The following is a 22,794-nucleotide window of genomic DNA, read 5'->3' as shown; positions in this document are numbered from 1 at the left end:
TTGTCAGATATCTCCAGAACATGCAGAGGGGTTTGTTGCCACACAAGTACATTTATATATTAACTCAGTGAAGTTTTCCTATTTGCATAGTCCTAAATAAAAGATTAAATACAAAATATAATGTCCTAGAAGAATTTAGAGGAATGCTACTTATTAGTATTTCTGTTGATGATAATGATGAAGATTTCCACCAATGTTCGAGGGAAGAAGAGCAGTTTCTCACCAGCTGGTGTTCAATACCCCTGGGATCTCCAACTCAGGCTTTGCCATGAAATGGAGATAATGAGGAAGCAGAGTATCCATCTTAAGGGATGACAGCATTAATAAATGGCAGATTAGGGCTGGAATAATAAACCAGCTCTGAGATTCAGCCTCTGCTTTCCTAGATTAGTTCCTCTAATCAAAACAATTATTTGTGGCTGCAGTTATGTCTTTCAGGCATGCTTGAAACCCTGGTTTTTTGCACATTTCTTTTCCAACAGTGTTGTTTGGTTTATCATAATACTTTAAAAAGCTTCAAGTTTTTCTCTCTTTCTCCATGATGTAACCTTTGATTTGTTATATTTTGGAAGTATCTTCTTCTTGAAAGATAATAAAAACATGTCATACACTTGGCTGTAGTCACAGCATGGCCTTAGGCAGCCTTTTTTTTTTTTTTTCCCTAAGTAGGCTTTTTATTATCTCAGTGCCTTAAAAAGGAGCTGAAGTGCACCAAGCATGTTTCCACCATGCATTCTATAATATTTTATAATATAAAACCCAGGAATTTATTCACAGAAGGGAATTCTTATGCCATTTTCAAATTCAAGCCCATTCTACCACTAATAGAATAGAATTCACAGAACAGTTGGGTTTTTTTTTCTCAGGTGTTGGAGTATTTTCAGTCCTATTGAGCAATTTATTTAAGATTCTCAGTTTTCCAAGCACACGGATGTTGCTCCCAGAACCTGCAGGTGATGCCCAGCACTGTCCCTGGGATGGCAGCAATGCTCACCCTGCTCCCTTGGCACCAGCAGGGAATTAAAGGAAAGTTGCTGTGGCTGTTTATTCCATGGCTGGTGGGAGTCCCAGAGCACTGGGAAAGCTGGAATCTGCACTCTGGTGTGGCTGGGAGCTCCAGAAACTTTGGCTGGAGTGAAGCTCAGCAGTTTGGGGCTAAGGACAGCCAAGTGCATCTTGAGGCAGGAGGAGAAGGCACCACAGGCTGGAATATGATGGTCTGTGACTCTACAAAGTGTTGATGAAATCTTTATCACTTAACCAGATTTGCTTCCCTTTGAACTTCTGTTAAATGGTTGAATGAAAGGGAATTTTAGTTCATGTCAATAAAATTACATTTTTCACTCAGTATGTGGCAATTTCTTTTTTCTGTACCAACTCACTGCATTTTCTCTCCACATGCACCAGTTTACTTCATTTTCAGGGCCAACATCATGGTTCTGCCTTATCATAAAGGCACAGAACTGGAAATGCAAAAACAGCCTCTTCCTGGCCAATACTCAATGACTCACAGAGCTTTTTGGGTCTGTTTCTCTGTTTTAAAAAAAGGAACTGGCTGGATTGTAAGTCTGTGTTGCAAAGCATTTAATTCTTGGAGAAGACAAAGACACCAAGCTCTGTTTCCTTAGTTCTCCACTCTGTCTTGCAGATAGAGGAAGTCACTGCACAAATGAATCAGCTGATTGAGAAGAGGATCATCACCTATGAGCCAACTGATAGTAAATTCTCCATGTATCGCCAGCAGGTAAGGAGGAACAAAATGTGTTTCAAGCAGAAGCAGGAGGAAAAAATCAGTCTGTGATTGGTTTCCATGCTGATTTTTTCCTTTGGTTTATCTGGCATCACCAGTAGAATTACATTATAATGGAGGTCAGAAGGCAAATAAAGAGTGTTGAACATTTGTATGTTTAGGGCTGAGTCAAAGGTTGCTTTCAGTCGTGCCAGTGAAGGTTCTGACTGCTGTCCTTGCAGCACAGCAGTTCTGGAAGGGGCATTTTGGAGGAGCTATTTTGGTGAAGTTCCAGCTGTGGATGGATTCTTAGGAGGCAGCATGGGGCTGCCTGCTGCAGCTCTGTCCCTCCCTTAGGTATGACCTAATGCCATTTTTCTCCTTTGCATCTCTTAAGAAGGAATTCTTTGATTTCTCATCCTGAGGCTGTAAAATAATCTTGCTGTAAAATAGGCTGTCTGGTCCAGTCTTAGTAAATTCCCAAGTTATAAAAAGGATTGATGAACTCAGAGGTTTTCAGAGCTTACCCAGGAACCTGAGTGATTCCTTTTCCAGGCTACCTGCACCAATTTTCTGGAAGATCTTTGGTGTGATGCTTATGGTGATGGCTTGAAAAATCAAAAGGCTTAAGTAAAACGTACCAGTGGGAGGGAAAAAATATGGATAAGAAATGTACTGCAGTTCAGTCACAAATGCAAAGTGAAACTCTGATTTATTTTGGATGAGATGCTCTTCCTGAGAGGGAATCCTGCTCTGGAATGTGCTGGAGCAAGGAGGGTCCACCTCAGGAGCTGAGGCTGCTGCTGGGAGCTCAGAGCCTGGGAGCTCTTTGCTTTCTTCTGCCAGGGCCTGGCTTCTGCTTCACAAAATAATCAGCTCTGTTGTCCCCTGCTTTGTCACAGACACCTCGTGCAGCAGAGCTGAGCTCCCACCCCAGCACAATTCTGTTGGAGATTTATTTAGGGAGAAAGCTGGTCCTCTCAGCTGAGTGTGAGAAAGCTGCTGTGTTTTGGCTTCATTTTTTGTAAGTTTTCCCTTTCACATGAAGAAATGAGCCGTGCTTCAAATTCCTGTACCTGCATCTAAATGAATGTGTTGTGTTATTTTAGAATATTTTTCAACAGGATACTTTGGCAAGAGAAAAATGCCTTTTTTTTTTTAATCCTTGAACTAATGTATACTTATGCTACCAAATCTGTTCTGGTCAAAACTCAGGTACTATTAAATATTCAGTCTTGTATAAAATATTATTTTTAAGTGTTTTATCTTCTAGACTAAGAAAAAAAATAATCTGTAATCTACACTATTTCTGTACTTTATTGCTTTATTCATCATCTTTTAGCTATTTGCCAAGTTTTAGTGGCTCAGTTCTGCTTTAGTGTAACATATTTCTGTAGGTTGGAGTAGGTTGGAGTTATAAAAATCTGTATTATGACATTTGTGAAATCTTGGATAACTCTCCAGTTAAGCCATGTTGGTGTATCTTACATATGCACCAAGAGGGACTAAGCAGAAGAAATGAAGCAGGTAAAATGCCTGCCTTTTTCCTCAATGAAAACAAAAAAATGAGGGGAAGAAATGTAAATCTAAAATGTAAAATACATCAGCTTGAGTCTGGGCAAAAAGGCTGTGCTGGAAACCTCATCCATTCTGGAGCAAGTTGAGATGCTGCAGCCAACTTCAATGAGGTTGTGGTTTAACCTGCTGTATATATAATTTATACATTTTAGCTAAAAATCATTTTTCTCCTGATTAAAGAAGGCAATTTTTACGTTAATGATCTTGCAGGCTTCTATCATTTCCCGGAAGAAAGAAGCCAAGGCAGAAGAGCTTCAGGCTGCCAAGGAGGAGATGTCCAGCCTGGAGAAGCAGGTGGAGCAGAGGAACACTCAGGCCCATGGGCTGGGAGGCTCTGAAGTCCTGACTGAGGATGAGGTAGGGATTTGCAGCTGTTTTCAACTGATTCATTTCTCTTACTCCCACTGTGCCTAATCCATTGCAAGGTGTACAAGGACTCAGTGTTGGGCTGGATTAATATTCCAAACAATGGCAATATCATCCCAGTGGTGTGATGGTGAATAACTAACCAGAAAGGTCAATATGATTATAAATAATGTAAAAAATCTGTATGATTATAAAGTATAATACCAGTGACTATCAGAGATGCAATTAGTCCTGTGGTATTTATTACCCACAGAAGTTTTTACTTAAAACCCAAATTTCCAGACCCTGCTGAGGTTCAGCTGTGACACCACTTTGGCTGGCACAGTGTGGCCCAGGCACAGTGAGATTGGCAGCTGTACTGCTCCAAGCAGCTTTTTCTGCTTCAGAAGTTTGCAAAGAATAATGAGCTGCAGTTTGGTACTGGTTTGCCAGCAAAATCAATTGACTTTTCTTCAGCCAGTAATTTTTTCCCAGTTGGGAAGAATCCTGCTAAGGGAACTTAGAGGCAGAGTCACTAAACTAAAGAGAATTTTATCTGCATCATTCTCTGAGTTAATATCATTCTGCCATGTGTTCTTTGCACTGCCATCATTTAGCCAGAAGCACACACTCTTTGCTTGCCTATTCTTTGTTTTTGTGCTTTTTTCACATACTACTCAGTACAGGGCACGCCCTTTTCAGAAGGAACTCCCTTCCTAATCCCATAGGACGTGGCTGCTCCACAAAATCAGTTACTTTTAAAGGAGTCTGAAAGTGTGGATGAAGAGTCCAGGTGGGAGGAATGGCCCAGAGATGTGGAAAATGAAGATGTTGGTTTCTCTCCCCATCACACACTGTTCCCTTTCCCTGGGTAGCAATAATAAGGAACCCACTGCATTAGATTTCTCTCCACTCCAAGGTTTTCAGCTCCAGTGGGCACATTGCTGGAGTCTTTGACAAGTTTTTAAGCAAAAATTAAAGCAGAAAGCTGACAATTTGTGTTTTGTGACATGTGATGGAAAGAAGTGTTTAATTAATCAACAAGAATGTATTACCAAGACAGCAGCATATGTTTTACATTATCTGCACAGGCACTGTAAGGTAAGAAATAATTGTGCCTATTCTTCAGGAGACAAGAAACTGATCCATAGAAATTTGAGGAGAGCTGGGTAGGAAGGAAACCTCACAACATTGTGAAAGGCTTAGTAATGAAAAACTCAAGTTAACTGTCAGATACAAGGAAGTGGCTCAAGACAGAAAAAGGACAAGATCTGTTTTGGACATGGCCTGCATTCCTTTTGTTCAAATATGTTTTGCTTTTGATTTTAAAAATATTTTCAAGTTTTCATTTTGCAGAGAGAAGGATAAATGAGCAATTTGGAAAAAAACACTGGCTTAAAATCAGAAGTGTTTGTCTTTTCATAAAAAGCATTTCCTGGTTGTAAAATATTTTTTCTGCAAGGAAATGTGTACTGGCAAGGAAGTCAATATATAAATCCATGTCCTGTTCATGTTTATTACTTCCTTAGGTGAAGTGCAGTGGTACTCACAGGCACCAGTGCAAAGCAGTAAAAAGGGTGTTTCCTGTGCCTGAAGACTAGGAAAAGAATTGAATTCTTGATGGTTTTTGGTCACTTCTGTTTCAAAGGTCATGGTTTCCTCATTGGGAAGGTGGAGACTGCGATGTTTAATTCTCTGTAAATGCCTGCGGCCAGAATTGCTGCAGGGGGCCTTGGTGCTGTGGATTCTGCATCTCCTCCAAGTCCATGGCAAATGCACAGAGCCACTCCTGCCTCACAGGGGGTGAGAGGAGCCAGGGCTGAGATGAGACAGGGCTGGCAGGGAAGAGGTGATGAAGCAAAAGTGCCATGAGCAGGTTCTCCCTCCCCAGGGAAGGTCTGGGCTCCTCACTCCCAGCCAACCTCCTGCTGCAGGTTTGTTTCTGGTATGTTCTGCTGCAGAATTTGTATTTTCTGGTTCAGTGCTCCAGCTTTGAGGCAATAGCAGAGGAAATGTTGATTAATGTGGTGGTGAGTCAGTGCTACAGTTCATGGGGACAGGAGGAGTTTGTCCATTCAGCCTTCACTTCACACTCTCACAGCCAAGAGCTTCCTTGCACTTTCCTCTTCCAGTGACACGTTTGACATTTAGTTCCTCCATTTTTAAAAAGGCAGAAAGAGGCAGTTTTAACAATTAGCTTTGCTGTCTTAAGTTTAAATAGATTTTTTAATCCTGTTGAAGTGCTACAGTTAAAGCATCTCGTAGGCCCAGCATTTCTGATCTTTGCTTTGTCTCACTTTGCTCTGTCCTGTTACATTCCATGGCACTCTCAAGACTTGGCAATGGAACAATCAGCACCTTCCAAACTCGTGCTCCCAAAGCAGCATTTGGGTCTCCAGCTGAGGTGGTTTTAGCCTTTCCTTCACCAAAAGGCCAGGCCTGGCTTAGGTTTTTAGGTGCTGGTGTTTTGCTTTCTTCCACAGTCATGAAAAGCATTGCACTGGCTGTGAGAGGTTTTACACCTGGATAGAACTCGGCAGAAACAGCAGGGAGTAACCAATTCACTTACATCAAACACAAAAAAGTAGGAATAAATTGTCTTTGTGGATTATGAAGTCTTTTTAAGTACTTCAATCAAAGTGCAGTGAGCAGGGGGCACAGTTGGCAGCTCCTCACTGCAGCTGTCAGATCCTGAAAATTAGGGAATCACATGTTGACACTTGGAATGCTGAATGGTTCAATTACAAGTGATCTTAGGTAAAGCTGGGGTATTTTTAGCTCTTTACACAACCCATTGTACTTTGCAGAGTTGAGCACAGGGCCCCAAGGATGCTGAATTTCCCAAGGATTCAGAGTTGTCTCAGAGCTGTGCTGAGCTGCAGGAGTGGGAATTAATCTGGTTTTGAGAACAGGGCATGGGAGCTCTCCTCACTTTGTTCTCAGATGTGTGAGGTTGGCACATGCATTTACTAAAGGAGTTTGATCTTTTTTCCATACAAATGCTCGTCCATGCCTACCTGCCCCTGGGAAAACAAGACAAATATTTCCATTTGCAAATAGAGAAAGCAGCCTCAGACCAAAGATCTTGCCACTTTTCCTCAAGAGCTGTTGATCCACCTGAATCTGCCAGAAGCTCCCTGTGACCTGAACCAAACACATGCAGAGATTCAGGAAATCTCCCAGAGCTGAGCACTCCCTCAGCACCCCCTGCCATGGAGAAATCCTGGATCCCACTGACCTGTGAATCTTCCCTGAGCACTGAAAAGGGGTTTTCATGATAAATATTTGGATTGATTCAAAGTATTAGCAATGGCTGCTTTAATATAGCTTGCCTGACCAGAAGCAAGCACTCCTGGAAAATGCAATGGAAGAGTTTTCCTGGCTGAGCTGTGCCATGAGCAGCCTGTAGGATACTTTCATTTTATTAGACTGAGCTTCTACTGCTCTTATCTTTTAGAAGCTCATCCTTCTATGTCTGAGTTATTAACTCTGTCCCACACTGGCTGTACTAGCTTGAATTTAGAGCCTCTCAGGAAAAAAACATGGAAAACCTGTCATGTTCAGGAACTTTTCCTAACTGAATTTTAATACTTTGGACAGTCTGTATCCCATTAATTAGTCTAGTTAGACATTAAAACATCTGTTCCTCAGTTCTTAATGAAAATAGATATAGTGAGCTAGGATTTTCTGCTGCATGAATGCAGAAAATACTATTTTAAAAGACTTGACTCCAAAGTGAGTGATTTATCTGGGATTTGTTCTTTGGAGAAAACAAGCCTTATCCATTTTCTCCTTTAATGATAATCTTGGAATAAGAACCTTGTGAAAAAACTTCTCCTGGGGCAAATGTGAGGTTAAAGGAAACGAGGGGAGGAGCTTGTGGTGAAAAGCCAAGGCTGCAAAGGGGAGCTGGGCTCTGGTCCTGACCTCAGAGGGCACCAGGCTGGTGTCCTCTCCTGCAGGGGACGACCTGCCAGGCTCTGCATGCCCCTGGAGAAGCCATTTCTACATCCCTGACTGGATTTTGATTTAGAAGTGTTAGAGTAATTCCTTCACTAAGTGTGGAGAGACTGAATCTGGTGATGCCAACCTCTTCCAGATTCTAATAAATGGAGAAGCATCAAGTAGGTGCATTGCTGGATTCTTCCAATAAAAATGGAGCATAATCCAGGAAATCTGCCCAGGGATGGTGCATGCCTGTGTTATATGAGAAATTCAAGGCCTGTTTTCATTCACTGTGTTCCATAATCTGCATTCCATGCTTGTTATGTTACAGTCACCCATAAAAATAGCCAAGTGAAAGAGCAGAATCTTTGCTTGCTTTCCCTTGGATGGTTTTTGTGTCTCCAGGGGCTCTGACTGGGCTGACACAGGCTCCAGGCTGCTTTGCTTCCACTGCTCTCTTAGTGCCAGCACTTGGTTCTCATCCAGCCATTTCATCTCAGGAGCTGAAATAACTGCTGGTGTTCAATTGCTTGAGAAAGAAAAGCTACTGGTGGCCATGGCCTTGACTGGAACATCACTCATGGGCAGATCCATGGGAACTCCAGGATGAGCCTGCTGAGGTTGGACACAGGGAGCAGCTGCCTCAGTCTATGGGAAAGTGCTGCTGCTCAGGAGTGGATTCCTTTGGTTACTTCACTTGAAAGTGATGTGGCCACACAATGTTATTTCTCTGTGAACTATTCCAATTACTGAAAGGACCTTTCACCACAGGAAAATGCAGTGTTTTGTGGCATTGATTTCTCATGTGCACATGAGGTGTATAAAGCCTCAGGAGCAATGCTCACACAGATGAAAACATTGGTATTTTATATGTTCTTTTAATTTTTGGAAACCTATGGAATGACTCTCAGCTTTTAGGCTGAATAAGCCTAATTTTGCTGTAAGATCCCTACAAGCTGCTGATTTAAGTAGAGTCAAATCGAAGAGCTCCAGCTCAGAACTTGGCCCTGGATCTAAAGGAGCCTTCAGTCAGTGAGATTTTGAGGAGCTAATCTGTGCTGCTCTTGGAGTAAATAAAGTCCTTTGAACCCTTTGCCAAATTATTGATTTATTTTTGACACAGACGATCACTTTGCTACTGTTGTTTATATCTGTTTTACCTTGTTTGCTGCAATAAAAGCTGTGTGAAAGGTTAAGTTTGCTTTAAAAAGCCTGAGGTTTTTTAACCTCCTAAAAGGAACAGATTTCAGTTGTCACTGTGAGCAACTTGTAGTTCATTTGGGATGAAATTTGTATTATATAGTCCTAAGTTAATCAACTAATAATAGAACAGTGGTGGAATTGGTTCGTTAATCAACAAGATCCTTTGACTTCCATTGTAAAATACATTATGCTTTGAATATTGAATATGCAAATACCCTACCTCCCACTCGAGCTATTTTCAAGACCTTTAAAGTGAAGAGAATTCTAGTTTGCTTTTCATCCTGGGATGCACTGACAGAAGATCATTCAGATTTGATAGCTCTGTGTGGTCACATATTAAGTTTAATCCTTTACCTCATTCTTTATTTATGTTCCACTGGTTAAATGAAATGTCCCAAGGATCAAGACAGATAGCTGTGCTTCCCTTACACTTTCCTCAGCTGGTTGGAGAGATTGTATTTATACTTTTGTAATCACTTGGAAATCACAGAAAGCTTGGTATTGTCTAAGCAATTAAAGGAAAAAAAAGAAGTCTTTTGTATAAATGAAGAGGATGTGATGGAATTTGCTATGAAAAGGAATGAATTTGGTGCTATGTGTTAAATGTGCCCGGGGCTCAGGTGACCTTGTGTATCCTTGTCCTGGGTAGTAGCAGGATGTAGGATGTTATCCCAAAGCCTCACAGAGGCCAATCTGCATAGAGCACATTGAGTAATTTGTGGGTTTGTTCTTTCACCAAAAACGTTTATAGCTTTTGGCTTTAAAAATAGTTCTGGAGCGTAGCAAGAGAGAGGCAGCTTTGGCCTAGATATTGCACAGGATGGCAGATGAGCAGGGTTGATTTCACTGTGGGCAGTTTGCCCAGGACACTTTTTATAGAACACACAGTTACTCTGGGGGTTCTTAGCCTTTGGTCACATTGGGGGTTTGGGTTTATTCTGTAGAAGGGAGAGAGATAATTTCACAAAAAGAAAAATTAATGTAAATTTTGAAATTTAAGTTATTTTATGTTTGAATTTCAAGCCTGTATCAGTGGGAGTGGGATTAATTTTCCTCCTGGGGCTGCCTGGTCTGTGCTCCCTGCACACACTGAACACCTCCTCATCCAGGAGCATTCTGAAGCCTGTTCTTACATCATTTACTCTCATAAATTTTATTTGCTTTGCATCTCTGGATCTGAATGCATTTTTTGAGCTGTGACTGGCATTTACCTTGTAGCTCTGATGTAAAATCCAACAATAAGAGCTGAGACTGCACAACAGATGGAAAACATTAAAGTACAGAAAAATCTTACCTGCTTGTTTCAGCCCCTGGTGCTTGTGTTACAAATTGAACACACACAGGTCCAGGTGTGAATTAGCTAAGGCTGTTGGACTGTAAGGATTTTTATTATTTTACTCAATTTTTAATAAAAATATAAATTCTCCGTTGCTTTAGATTTTGAGTGAAATAGATACTGCATTTCTCTCTTTCTATGTTTTTATTTTCCTGGCTTTGAAAACTTAGCCAGCAATATCATCCAGGTCTGCAGGAGTCAAGGAAAGAGAACAACAAGTTTTAACTACTGAGAACATTTAAAAAGGGAATCTTTTCCCATGTCCTCTTTCCTTCCAATTTAGCTGCTGGCTATTACCATGTTTTGGTCTGCAGGGCTGGGGCTCTGGTACAAGTGCAAATTACCGTTGCATTAAGTTTTTATTATCCATGACTCCCAGAACGTTTTGCAAGGAGTATTTACTTTTCCAGCTGTCAAATGGTGGCAAGCAGAAGGGAGTGATCTCAGGCCTGCAAACCAGTGAGCTGGGACAGAAAGCAGAGGAGCTGCTTTTCCTTGATCTCCCTCAGTGAACGAACGCAGAGCTGAAAACAAATAGACCTTGGGCATCCTGAATCCCAGCCCTCTGTTCTAACACTGCATTTTGGATGTGCAGGACACAGAGGACAGTTCCATTGGATGCTGTGCTAAGGCCCTGTTGCTGTCTCTCCCCCCAGTTCAAGCAGTACGTGAGCAGGCTCCGCAGCAAGAACACGCTTTACAAGAGGAGGCGGCAGGAGGTGGCGGCAATCACGGCCGAGTACGGGATCCTGCAGAGGACCGAGGAGCTCCTGCGGCAGCGCCACCAGGCAACCCAGCAGCAGCTGGTACCCTCAGCTGGGGCTGCTCCCCTCCTTCCCTGCCCTGGGAGCAGCCTGAGCATCCCAGGGATCCTGCTGGGTGCTGTGTGTCACCCTGTGCTGCTCCCCTCCTTCCCTGCCCTGGGAGCAGCCTGAGCAGCCCAGGGATCCTGCTGGGTGCTGTGTGTCACCCTGTGCTGCTCCCCTCCTTCCCTGCCCTCCCTGGAGCAGCCTGAGCATCCCAGGGATCCTGCTGGGTGTTGTGTGTCACCCCCAGCTCTTGCTGCTCCCCTGCCCTCCCTGCCCTGGGAGCAGCCTGAGCATCCCAGGGATCCTGCTGGCATTATTCCAATGTGTATCACCCTGTTTGCTGCTCCCCTGCCCTCCCTGGAGCAGCCTGAGCATCCCAGGGATCCTGCTGGGTGCTGTGTATCACCCTGTGCTGCTCCCCTGCCCTCCCTGCCCTGGGAGCAGCCTGAGCATCCCAGGGATCCTGCTGGGATTATTCCAGTGTGTATCACCCTGTGCTGCTCCCCTGCCCTCCCTGGAGCAGCCTGAGCATCCCAGGATGCTGTGGGATTATTCCAATGTGTATCACCCTGTGCTGCTCCCCCAGCCCTCCCATCCCAGGATGCTGCTGGGATTATTCCCCCATTATTCCAATGTGTATCACCCTGTGCTGCTCCCCTGCCCTCCTGAGCATCCCAGGGATCCTGCTACCATTATTCCAATGTGTATCACCCCCAGCTCCTGCTGCCCTCACTGAAGGAGCCTTTGGGGTAGAAAAGGGATTTTTAGCTGTTAACTCTGAGGCTGCTGTAGTTTGTGGCCATCAGGACTGGTCTGCAGCTTCTTTTTAGACTGAGGGCCCTGACCCTGCTTTTTAAAGTGGATGGTAAATCTGTACAAGTGCTGCTTAGGGCAAGGCTGGATGCTTAAATTACTTTTTGGTAATCCATAGATGTAGTGAGGGCTTAGAGAATGACCAGCAGCAAACAGGATCCAAGTTACTGCTCTAAAATATATAGGAATGGTATTTAAAGAAAGAGCAGGCAAGCACCCCCAATATTTAGAAGGAAATGTGTTTAAATTTAAAACGGATAAATCTTCCCTAAGCCAGAAGGATTTCTGCTCTGGATAACTGTAAGCATCCCAAATGCAGGAACACTCTGTGGTATTTTCTTCCAATCCCTGTGTTCTTGTTACCAAAATACTTTACAAAATAATTTGCTGTATCTTTTGATCAAGCAGACAGATTTTACACATTGAAATTCTTCAGAGCCTGACCCCCAGCGCATTTTGCTCTGTGGAAACTCTGTTCACTTCACTGAGCATTGGATGACCAAATATTGTATTTACAGAGGGGTTTTATTGTCCTGCTGTTCATGCACGGGATAAAATCTACTTTTCTGGAAGCTAGATTAATTATAATAAATTGATTAATAAAATAAATTAATTATAGTACTTACCCTTTTTACTTCTTCACAATATTTAGCTCCAAGAAGGAATTTGCTGTTTCTTGGTTAATGGACTCACATCCAGCATTGATTGTTTGTGTCTGCAGCAAGCAATTGAGGAGAAGAAAGGAATCTCTGGATACAGCTACACCCAGGAGGAGCTGGAAAGAGTCTCTGCAGTGAAGAGTGAAATGGATGAAGTGAAAGGCCAGACATTAGATAACATGTCTGAAATGGTGATTTTTGTCTTAAACTATTGCATTTCCTCAGTTTGAATATCTGGTTCCTCAGCATATAAAACCCAATTTAATCTTTTTGTTTGGGTTTATAAATTTCCTTTAATCTGTGGGTATACATATATATAAATATTTCTAACAAACACATCTGCAAAGATGATCTTGACAAAGTTTACTAAAATGTGCATTTATTTTCTTTAAAATCCTGCAAATAAATCCTTCTTTTCTCCCCTTCAGAAACTTTAGGGATATCAAATCTTCTTGCCTTTGATTTTTTACCTTTTTCATTATTTCAGAGGTAGTTTCATATTTGTTCTCATTTGACACATTATTTGAAAGAGATGAATGGTTTGAATCTGTAATAGAGGCTTTTTCTAAAATGTTTGTAAATCACTGGAGTTAAGCATTTGTTGAAAAGATACTTAATATGCTTAAAGAGCTAAATAGCTTGTCTTTTTCTTTATAGCCTGATTTTCAATTGCCCTTAGAACTGTCATGTTTTAATTTACCTGCCCACATAGCCATAGAAGCAAGAAAGAACTTGAATTTCTAATTTAAAAATATTATAAGAGAGCAAAAAGCAAAATAGCATCTTTTTAACTCATTAGGGCACTTCTAGAATACAATGGTGTAACTAAAATAGAATTGCTCTCAAGCAGAAAGGTGGATGCAATTTGAATTTTCAGTCTAAATATATCAAAGTGACTCAGTTTCAGCATTTTCAAGCTTTATTTAACCTGTGCAAGTGTATTTGTTTTCTTAAGGATTTGTTCCTTTCTCTGAGCCCCCTGTGTGCATCCCCTCCATCTCCCCTGCTCCTTCAGCTCTTTGGTGTCTGCCCCAAGGGCCGTGCCCTGGGCTTTGTTGGGATGTCCTCAGTTGGAACTGTGGGAATGGCCCCACTGCCAGATGGGCTTTTCCCCTTTCTTAATTAGGCCTGAACTTCATCTGGATAATTAAGGTTTCATCACACATTTTTTCCTCTCTGTATTTTGGTTTACTTCCCTTCCTTTTCACATTCCTAATTACATAAATGTACAATTAGGGTTATAGAGTTAATGAATATTATTCTGGCCCTTTCTCAGGTGAAGAAGCTGAATGCCATGGTGGCAGAGAAGAAGGCAAGCCTTGCTCCTGTCATCAAAGAGCTGAGGCAGCTGCGTCAGACCTGCCAGGTTTGTAGAAACTCCCCTTTCTTTCTGTGTAAACCGAGTCAAACCCACAAATAAATCCAATTTCCAGATCTCTGAAGGGCTCCACAAGGACATGATCAACTCTGAGGGAAAGCTGGAAATAGCAGAATGTGTCAACACCGTTTGCAGCAAGCAACGTGCTAAAGGTTGGGATTTGTAAAAGCTGACAGTGCAGGCACAGAATTCGGTCCTTTATAGCAATTTAAAAAATTACTACATCAGGGAAAAATGTGGAAAGTCATAGTTCAAACCCAAAGCAAAGCTAGTTTCAGATTAGTTGCAAAGCTATTTCTGTATTTCAGCACTGGTGATTCCAACCAACACTGTTTTTCTGAGTGGATTGCAGATAACTTCTCATCCAAATATTGGCTACATTGATCTAATTCCTGCTTTAATCTGTGGCTCTGACAAATTTGTCCATTTGTTCTCAAAATTTTATAGAGAGCTGGGGAAAAAAAGTCTTTTGGGTGTACAGCTGCCATAAGTTGGCTCATTACCATGGAATTAAGTAAACTGATCCATTTATCTATCAGTGAAATTTCCAAAAATCCTACTTTTAATGCTTCCATTCAAAGTTGTCAGCAGATGAAATCCAGCAAAGGGGTTGATTGTGCACAAGTGGAAATCTGGCTTTTCATAGGGAACACTTAGAGTGATCCTTTCTTAATGTCTATTTTTATAATTATTTGTTCTTTTTCTTCTTGCAAACACAGCCTTGTTACCCTGGCAGGGAACAGAAGGAATTTCCTTCTCTCTGATCCCCGGCATGGGGGGGTTGGTGGCTTCCCTGTGTAATCACAGCCAGTGAGGGTCACACTCCAGGAGCTGGGGCTGGTGTGTGAGGGGCCTGAGTGTCACATGCCAGCCAAAGGAAGATTTCCCTTTCCCTGATGTGCCCTTTTGCCCTTTTCACCAAGGAGTTAACTCAGGAACGTGAGGAGAAGAAGATGCACTATGACAGTTGTGCGGCCGGGCTGGAGACCAATCGCTCGGCGCTGGAGCAGGTGAGCTGGGGCTGCCTCTGCTCCTGCCTGCTGCACTGCACTGCACTGCACTGCACTGCACTGGTGCTGGGCTGCACTGCTGCCCTGCCTCCTCAGCACGAGCCAAGTACAAATCAGTGAGGCAGGGGGAGCCCAGGCCGTGCCTGGAGCTGCTCTGGGGTGGCTGCAGACTCACAGGCCCTGAGCAGCAGCACAGGGGCTCAGGGGGCTTCGTGCAGCTCTGATCAGCAAGGAGGTGAGTCTGCCACGAATGCTGCTGCCCTGCAGTGTCTGTTAGGGAACAGTTTGTCCATAAAATAAAGATTAATTGATCAAGACAAATCTTTATATGTAGTTAGCAGTTTCACTGCATTAGCAATAAATTCAGTGGATAATTAATGACTGAAACTGGTGGTGAGGAGACTTCATTAAGTGGGACAGTCTTGTATTCCTGCTTTGTCTCGCTCCATCACTCTTGTGAATTTTGACTGGGCTTGGTTTCTCAAGGCCTTGCCCTCAGAAGATTTACTGCAAGGTAAACAGGGAGTTTAAAGTGTGGGTGGATATACAGACAGTTATTTTCCTCCTCTAAATGTTCCTTCCTACCAGATGGACCTGGTATGAAATGGACCTTCCAAAGGAACTATTTTACAACAGCAATCGAGGCTTTTCTTCTTGGCAGACAAGTCCCAGTCATTTTCTACCAGGTGGTGACAATCACAGCCACTGACTGAGCTGGACAGGAGTTGAACTGTAGAATTCAGTTTTCCAGCTGATGGTCTGGAAATCACACAGTGACAGAGCTCTGGAATTGCAAATGCTGTGCAGTCTGGAATGAGTACAGGAGTTCCACTGGGATCATGAGGCTTTTTGGGAATGGACCATTTAGAGATGGGAGCAACCCACCATGTCCAGATTCCTCCATGTAATTATTGATTGGTGATTAACCTACTATTGGCATGTCTGTAGCTTCTAACATGCACTTTGCAGATATGTTCTAGGAAGTGCTTGTTCACAGCTGTGCCTGGCACTTCAGATGTGCTGAGGAACAGGAGTCTTGGCAGCACTGCTAAGTGTCTGTTACAAGTCAGGCATTAATAAAAACCTGTTAACAGCCATTTTGCATCTCTGACTGTGACTGAAACTGCAAATCTAAAACCACTCAGTTGTCTTTCACTCTAAAAGAGACTTGTGAGAAACCCAAATTTTATAAACATTTGAGAAATTATCAATTCAGGATTATTATTATTATTATTACTATTATTAATATTATAAACTCTCATGGTTTATATGGCAACTCAGGGCATCTCCTGGGAGCTTGCAGTCACCATGTGCTTTGGAATTTTCCTCTTTTCCCACAGGAAGTGAAAGGGCTTCTTGAGGAGTGTGCCCAGGAAGAGAGCAACTACCGTTACATTAACTGCATGAAAAGGGTGAGAGCACAAACAGTTCAGAGTGAAATGAAATGGCAATTACAATATACACACCCAGGTATGAATTTGATGATGTGTTTCTTCCCAGAGCCTGGAGGTCCAGCTGCAGCGTGCCAAGGAGGAGATGAAGGCCTACGTGTCCCCAGAGCCGCAGGAGCGGCGCAGGGCGGTTCGGTGAGCGGGGCAGGGCTCTCTGCCCTTGCCAGGGTTCTGTCCCCTCAGGGTCACCTGAAGGAGATTCACAAACTGAGGCTGAAGTCAGGAATTTTCTCATTGGCATTTGGGGTGGAGGAGTTCACCTGATAAATTTAGAAACACTATAATAATCTAAAAATAAGCATCTGGGATTCCAGCCTATACTGCTGTGAACATACGAGTTCTGTCAGACAGAGCAGGGGATTTGCCCCTCCCACTGGAGATTTCAGCCCAGGACAGGCTTTCACTGGAAGCCCCAGACTCTGAGGATGGTTCTGCACCATCCCATGAACCTCCATCCTTACCCTCAGTTTCAGTGACTCCAGTAAAAGCCACTTCCTTCATCCCATGACTCTTTTCAGGACCCCTCGCCTTTGACTGGCAGCAAGAGAAACAGGAAATACTATAAATTGAGCTGCTGATTATTTTTGGTGTAGTTTTCTATTTTAAATATTAATTTTTCCTGCCAAAGATGGAAATGTTTTCTGAGAATGAGATATTTTAGATTCATTATCTGTGCTAAGTCTAAATGTTACCATGTCATAGAGATTTTTTACACTTAACTAAGTGTAACTTAACTAAATATTTTTGTGAAAGTATCCTGTTGAAAATTTTGTGTATGTTCAATCTTCTAATACAACGTAAAAGCTGAAACAAAATTCAGGCAACAGTCAACAAACTGTTTCAAAATTAAGCATCAGGAAAATCCAAAACATTTTTAATTTCCAGTTGGTAAAAGTGTCAAAATACTCAGGGCTTATTCTTCATAATTAGCTCTTCAAAATTTCAGAATATTGCAAGAAATAGAAATTCTGTTTTCCAGAAAAGTAAATATTAGATCCTTGTTGTCAACAAAATAATCCAGTTGGGTGTCAGTAGTTGTACAAGGTGGTCTTTGCTTTCCCACCACAATATTTCCCAGTCATGAACATTTATCAAAACAGTTTTAAAATTCATGTTTGCTCAGTTTTATGGCCATTGATAGGGAAATGTGTCAGACAGTGAGAAAACTCCAGGGATTCTCTCAGGAGAATCCATCAGACCCTTTCCACTGGTACCAGTGGAGCTGCAGCTCCGTGGTGTAGAAGAGGCAGAGATCACCAGGAAGGGAAGGACCAGAGTAACATTTATCACAGAGACCTAATGCAAGGATGTGAGGCATGGGAGTGCTCAAACACTGGGCACTAAAGAGTGTAGGGAAATAAGAGTAAGCAAAGAATCAGAACTACAAACATTGGGGAGGGAGAAGAGGAGGATGAGGAAAGAAAAGGCTGAGAGGGCTCTTGCTCTATTTCACAAAATAATGAAATGCTGTAGGAAATAAACATTTATCTAATGAAGGAAAGATGAAACAGCACAATTAAGCAGGAGGCTGAACAGATAAAACCTTAGTGATGATGTGAATATTCATGAGGATGAGGACCTGAGGCAGCAGGGTCAGACAGTGGGGAGTGGGAGCTCAGGTTGGTTCACTCCAACTCAAATCCTGGGAATTGAGCATCCAGGATGTGGGAGTGACACAGAGCAGCCATCAGAGCCAGTGCTGGGATGGAGCAGGAGCCCAGCCGTGCAGTCCCAGGTTTGGGGAGGGAATGTGAGCAGGCTGGCACCCCCTGTGCTGTCCCTGTTCCACTTCCCCACTCTGGAAATGATCCTCCCACAGGGATCAGCCAGTCCTGACCTTGCTAGGAGGTCACTGAGCTGTCTCATTTCAGTGAGTTACAGCAAAGTTCAGTGGAGAGATCGTAGCAAAATATAAAATGAGACGATGACATTTTTCTCTAGACATCCCTTTAGAACCCGAATGTATTTTTCAGCAAGTGCTGGAATGTAAACGGAGTAAAAATGAACCATAAATAGAATTGCACTTTCCTAACAACGTATTGAACAAAAAATGTCTTAATTCAGACCCTCTTTATTGAATATAAACTCTCTGTTCCGTGCAGTCATTTGTTAGGAATGTGAAAAGTTAATTTTCTTTTCTAAAAATAAAAAGTTGTAGGGTTTTAACAAAGTTATTAAGTTACATTCTTTCCAGTCATCATTATAAATAGTAAAGAAAAACTTACTAGGAAAGACATAAAATCTTCTGATGATTACTTTAAAAACTCTACTTAAAAAAAAAAAGAGGGTGTTCTGGAGGCCAAATGTGTGAGACGTTCTGTGTGCCAGGGCAAAGAACAGCTTCAGCCAGGATTGCTGGGATCAGTGGGACAGCACAGCACCTGGAGCAGCCTCAGCACAGCTCTGATCTGTTCTGGCTGCAATTGTCCAAGAGCAAGAGACCCTGAAGTGATCCAGCTCTGTTCCTGTGGAGGCAGGAGCAGCTGGCCCAGGCCCAAGGGCTCCAGTCAAAGTCCTGCAGTACCTGGGAGAAGGGGAAGGAATAAGGGAACACAGAGCTTTGGGTCCACACAGCTGCTCTCACACTCCAGGAAACCCTCTCAGGTTCTGGCATCGTGAAGGGGAACATTTCTTTCTGGAAATCAGGATTTCTGTACTCAGAGGTCATCTGCCCTGAGCCCTTTGGAAAGCTCTTTAAATGAGCTGGGTTATTTGGAATTCCTTTAGCTGATTCTCACACCAGAAAAATGTAATAATTACACACAAAATAGAATTGATTTTTTTTCCAAATGGCTCAGTGCACAGGTTTTTTTTTCTATTGTCACATTTCAGAAAAGCTAAAGATAAGTGCCTGTGCTGTCTGTGGACGGTGCTGTTGTGGTTTGCATATTTTACTGCCAGGGGTCATGTGTCAGCTTTGGGTATGGCAGAGAGATGAGGCCACCTGGTACAGACAGAGGTGACCAGCCAGGGCTTTCCATGCTGCAAGTCAGCATTAACACTTCTCAGCCTGTACTCAGGCCTGAAATGGGAGGGCTGTGCTGGGAGAGGAGCGTGCAGCATTGTCACTGCACTCAGTGGCCTGCTCAGGCCTGGGCTGAAACACCATTCCCCCTCATTCCTGGCCATTCCTCCTCATTCCTGGCCATTTCCCCTCATTCCTGGCCATTCCCCCTCATTCCTGACCATTCCTCCTCATTCCTGGCCATTACCCCTCATTCCTGGCCATTCCTCCTCATTCCTGGCCATTCCTCCTCATTCCTGGCCATTTCCCCTCATTCCTGGCCATTCCTCCTCATTCCTGGATTTTCCCCCTCATTCCCGGCCATTCCCTCTCATTCCTGGCCATTCCCCCTCATTCCTGGCCATTCTCCCTCACTCCTGGCCATTCCCCCTCATTCCTGGCCATTCCTCCTCACTCCTGGCCATTCCCCCTCATTCCTGGCCATTTCTTCTCATTCCTGGCCATTTCCCCTCATTCCTGGCCATTCCTCCTCATTCCTGGCCATTCCCCCTCATTCCTGGATTTTCCCACTCATTCCTGGACTCTCCCCCTCATCCCAACCCTGCATTGACAGCAGTTAAGGGCTGTGGTTCTGTGCATTCTGACACCTGTACGAGTGAGGCTGTGGCTCTCCTCAGGATGTCACAGGATAAATTAATTACAAAAAGGATCAGGGTCTCATCTGCATGGCCTCACTGTTGCCCTCAAGCTGGAAGGAGCAGTGATCATGGCCTGCCTCAAAAATGTAAGAGACCTTAGCCAGGATCACTTCTCCCAGCTGCACAGCTGAGACAAGGAGATCTGATACTTCATATCAAGGATTCATTTTGCCCAATGATAAAAAGGTTTCTTTGTGTTTCCTCTTCTGTCTCATTTATGAACCTCCCAATACTTCCATCATTTTCCATGTTTGCATCATTATTCTGTCCTGTTACACAGAACCAAATCATGATAAAATGATTTTATGTTTCCTTTAGAGAACAGTATACACGAATAATCCTTGAACAAGAAAACCTTGGGAAGGTAAGAATGAGGCTTTTACCTTCTACAGCCATTGAACAGTTTGTATTTTTGTGGGGCTGTGGTCAGTCTTTTATAAAAAGCATTGTGCAGCCTGCAAAGAAAATTCCATCACTGCTGGCATTGGTAATTAATACCCTGGAAAAGGATCCTGCTCCCTCCTCAGGGCTTGATTTCCTGCAGGGAATAGCATGAGCTGCTGTAAGGGATAGGCAAACAGCTCAATGTGACAGCACATTCCCTGAAAACCCTTTGGATAAGAGCCTGAACAGGGGCATAACGAACTGTGCCAGCTCAGATTTTCTGTTGTATATAAAGCAACCTGTTGAAGACAATAAATTGTGAGCCTGTCACCCTTATCACTGCTGCTAAAGGCCAGGGGATCAGCAGTGTCAGACAAAAGCAGTTGTCCAGTTTTAATCTTGTCTGAAGCTCAGATCAGCAGGGACGAGGCTGGGCTTAGCAAGTCACACCAAACAGCTTTTATTAATTTCCTTTTCTTACTCAGTCTCAGTGATTTTTACAGGTCTGGGCTGCCTCTCTTAATAATCAGGAAGGGGTTTAATTGTAAAACACTGATTTTGTGTTAGAGTATCTTGGTGTGAATCCATTGCATGTTGTACCTTGATACTGCAAGGGCTCTGCATGGAAATGATGTCAGATTTTTAGCATAAGTTCTCAAATAGATAAGACTAGACAGTTAAAAACCATGGAAATAGTTGTCAATCCATACACAGAACTAAGTCCCAGGTGTTAATGCCTTTAGCACTTGAAGAGAGTGTTATCACTGTGAACAAAACAATATTTCCATAGCATATAAATATCTCTGTCATTCCCAGCTGCTTATGTGAGCAACTTTTGTGGTGTAGAGCTGTTGCAGAAATCTGATATTTTTGTATTTTTAACAGAAACTGCGAGAGAAACAGAAAGTTGTACGGGAAAGTCACGGGCTGAACATGAAGCAAATGAAAATGTGGCAGGACTTTGAGAAATTAATGGAATGTAAGAGAGAATGTTTTCTGAAACAACAAAATCAAGCAGCCATTGGTCAGATCATTCAGGAAGGAGGTAAAGATAGGCTTGTGTTATGAATTTTTCCTCCTGATACCCACATGAAGTAGGAGGACTCTTGTTAAATACTGTTGCTTTCATCAATTCTATAATTTTTGTACGTGGTTTGGTGTTGGTGCATAAACAGAGAGAGCAAAGAACCCCTCTGGAAGCTTTTGCTCCATGTCTCAGTGCCCATGTGCCATGGCTGGGAGGGCTGCACTGGGCTGAACCTGCTCGTAAATCTGTGTTTTAGGAGGCTGGGAATGGCATCTGCAGGAGATCAAAGGGAAACAAATCCTCTGCAGGGTCACAGAAAACTCATGTAATTGCTCTGCCTCTCATTCTCTATCGATAAGGTTACATTTTTGCAAGGCCTGAGAGTCTTGATGTTGTATAATTGTGGTCCTCCTGGCTTGGCCCTGCTGTCCCCATTGTCCTTACCCAGGCAGTGTGGCAGCAGGAGCTGCTGGCCTGGCCCCAGCACTCCTGGCCATTCTTTCCTTGCACAGTTGAGCTCAGCTGATTGCCTGGAGAACAATCACTTGGATTCTGAGCTTTTTCCATTATCTTTTGCTGCTGTTGTTTTTAACAGAAGTTTTTTCCTTGCACATTTACCCCCTTTGTATTTTCTGAGAGTGCAAATGTAAAGGGAGCTGGGCTGAAGCTTTCCCCAGGGAGGAGTTTTGAGCTGTTTTGTCTGCACAGTGCAATTCCAAAGGGATTACACACACACAGAGAGGGTCATCCCAGGGCTGGAGGTTATCCATGGATGTAGATATGGCCCAGGGGTTCTTGCCTCTGGCCTGGAGTGCAGCCCTGAGCTGGGAGCCTCAGGCAGCTGTCCCTGCCCTCAGAGGTGGCCCAGGGATGGAGGTGAGGACTGAGTGTCCCTCACATGTCACCATTCCAGATGAGCACTCCTGGCCCTGCCACAGATCAGCAGCACAGAGAGAATTCTGTGGGACCAGAGCTCCTGCTGCTCTCCTTTGCCTTACTGGATTCCTAGATAGGTTGGTGGGGTTTTTTATAGTTTTTCCTGTTTGAAGTAGAGTGTCTTTTTTCAGGATATAAAAAGAGTAATTTTGCTTTCTTTGATACCTAACTATGAGATCTTCTGCTGGTTTCTATATCCAGAGAGTTTGGGAATTATATATAGAGTTCCTGGTTTGCCTTTGCATTAAATATATTTGTTAACAGGACTAAAATAAAAACTGGCAAAACTACATTTTGACTGTATGGTATTCTTCTTTTTTACATTTTTTAGGTGAAAGAAGGAAATGGTTGGTGGCTGGGTCACAGGAAAAAGGGGTTATTTAATGACATTTCTTTGAGCAGCTTCCAAAGGGCTCACAGTGTGAGGAGTGGGTCTCAGCTCCACAGATCCCAGGACATCCTCCTGCCAGCCCTCCCACACTGCCAAATAGCTGGAGATAGTTTTTCCCAACAGCTGCACACTGACCC

The 22,794-nt window shown here is 43.2% G+C and overlaps 1 protein-coding gene across 1 annotated transcript in view; it reads left to right on the top strand.

Moving 5' to 3' along the window:
* The window catches only part of IFT81 (intraflagellar transport 81), a 37,909-nt gene extending 15,353 nt beyond the window's left edge, over positions 1-22,556 (top strand). Inside the window, exons 9-18 of the mRNA XM_077187698.1 lie at positions 1,649-1,744; positions 3,518-3,664; positions 10,793-10,942; positions 12,480-12,608; positions 13,694-13,783; positions 14,719-14,805; positions 16,146-16,217; positions 16,306-16,391; positions 20,238-20,283; positions 21,189-22,556. Of these exons, the coding sequence (XP_077043813.1) occupies positions 1,649-1,744; positions 3,518-3,664; positions 10,793-10,942; positions 12,480-12,608; positions 13,694-13,783; positions 14,719-14,805; positions 16,146-16,217; positions 16,306-16,391; positions 20,238-20,283; positions 21,189-21,371 (1,086 nt within the window). The 3' untranslated portion in view covers positions 21,372-22,556. The remainder of the gene's footprint in view (positions 1-1,648; positions 1,745-3,517; positions 3,665-10,792; positions 10,943-12,479; positions 12,609-13,693; positions 13,784-14,718; positions 14,806-16,145; positions 16,218-16,305; positions 16,392-20,237; positions 20,284-21,188) is intronic.
* Positions 22,557-22,794: the final 238 nt, after the last annotated feature.

The sequence above is a fragment of the Agelaius phoeniceus genome, chromosome 18 (genome assembly GCF_051311805.1).
Source record: "Agelaius phoeniceus isolate bAgePho1 chromosome 18, bAgePho1.hap1, whole genome shotgun sequence".
NCBI classification, from domain to species: domain Eukaryota; kingdom Metazoa; phylum Chordata; class Aves; order Passeriformes; family Icteridae; genus Agelaius; species Agelaius phoeniceus.
The sequence above is the reverse complement of the archived record's forward strand: the minus strand, read 5'-3'. Positions and strand labels throughout refer to the sequence as shown.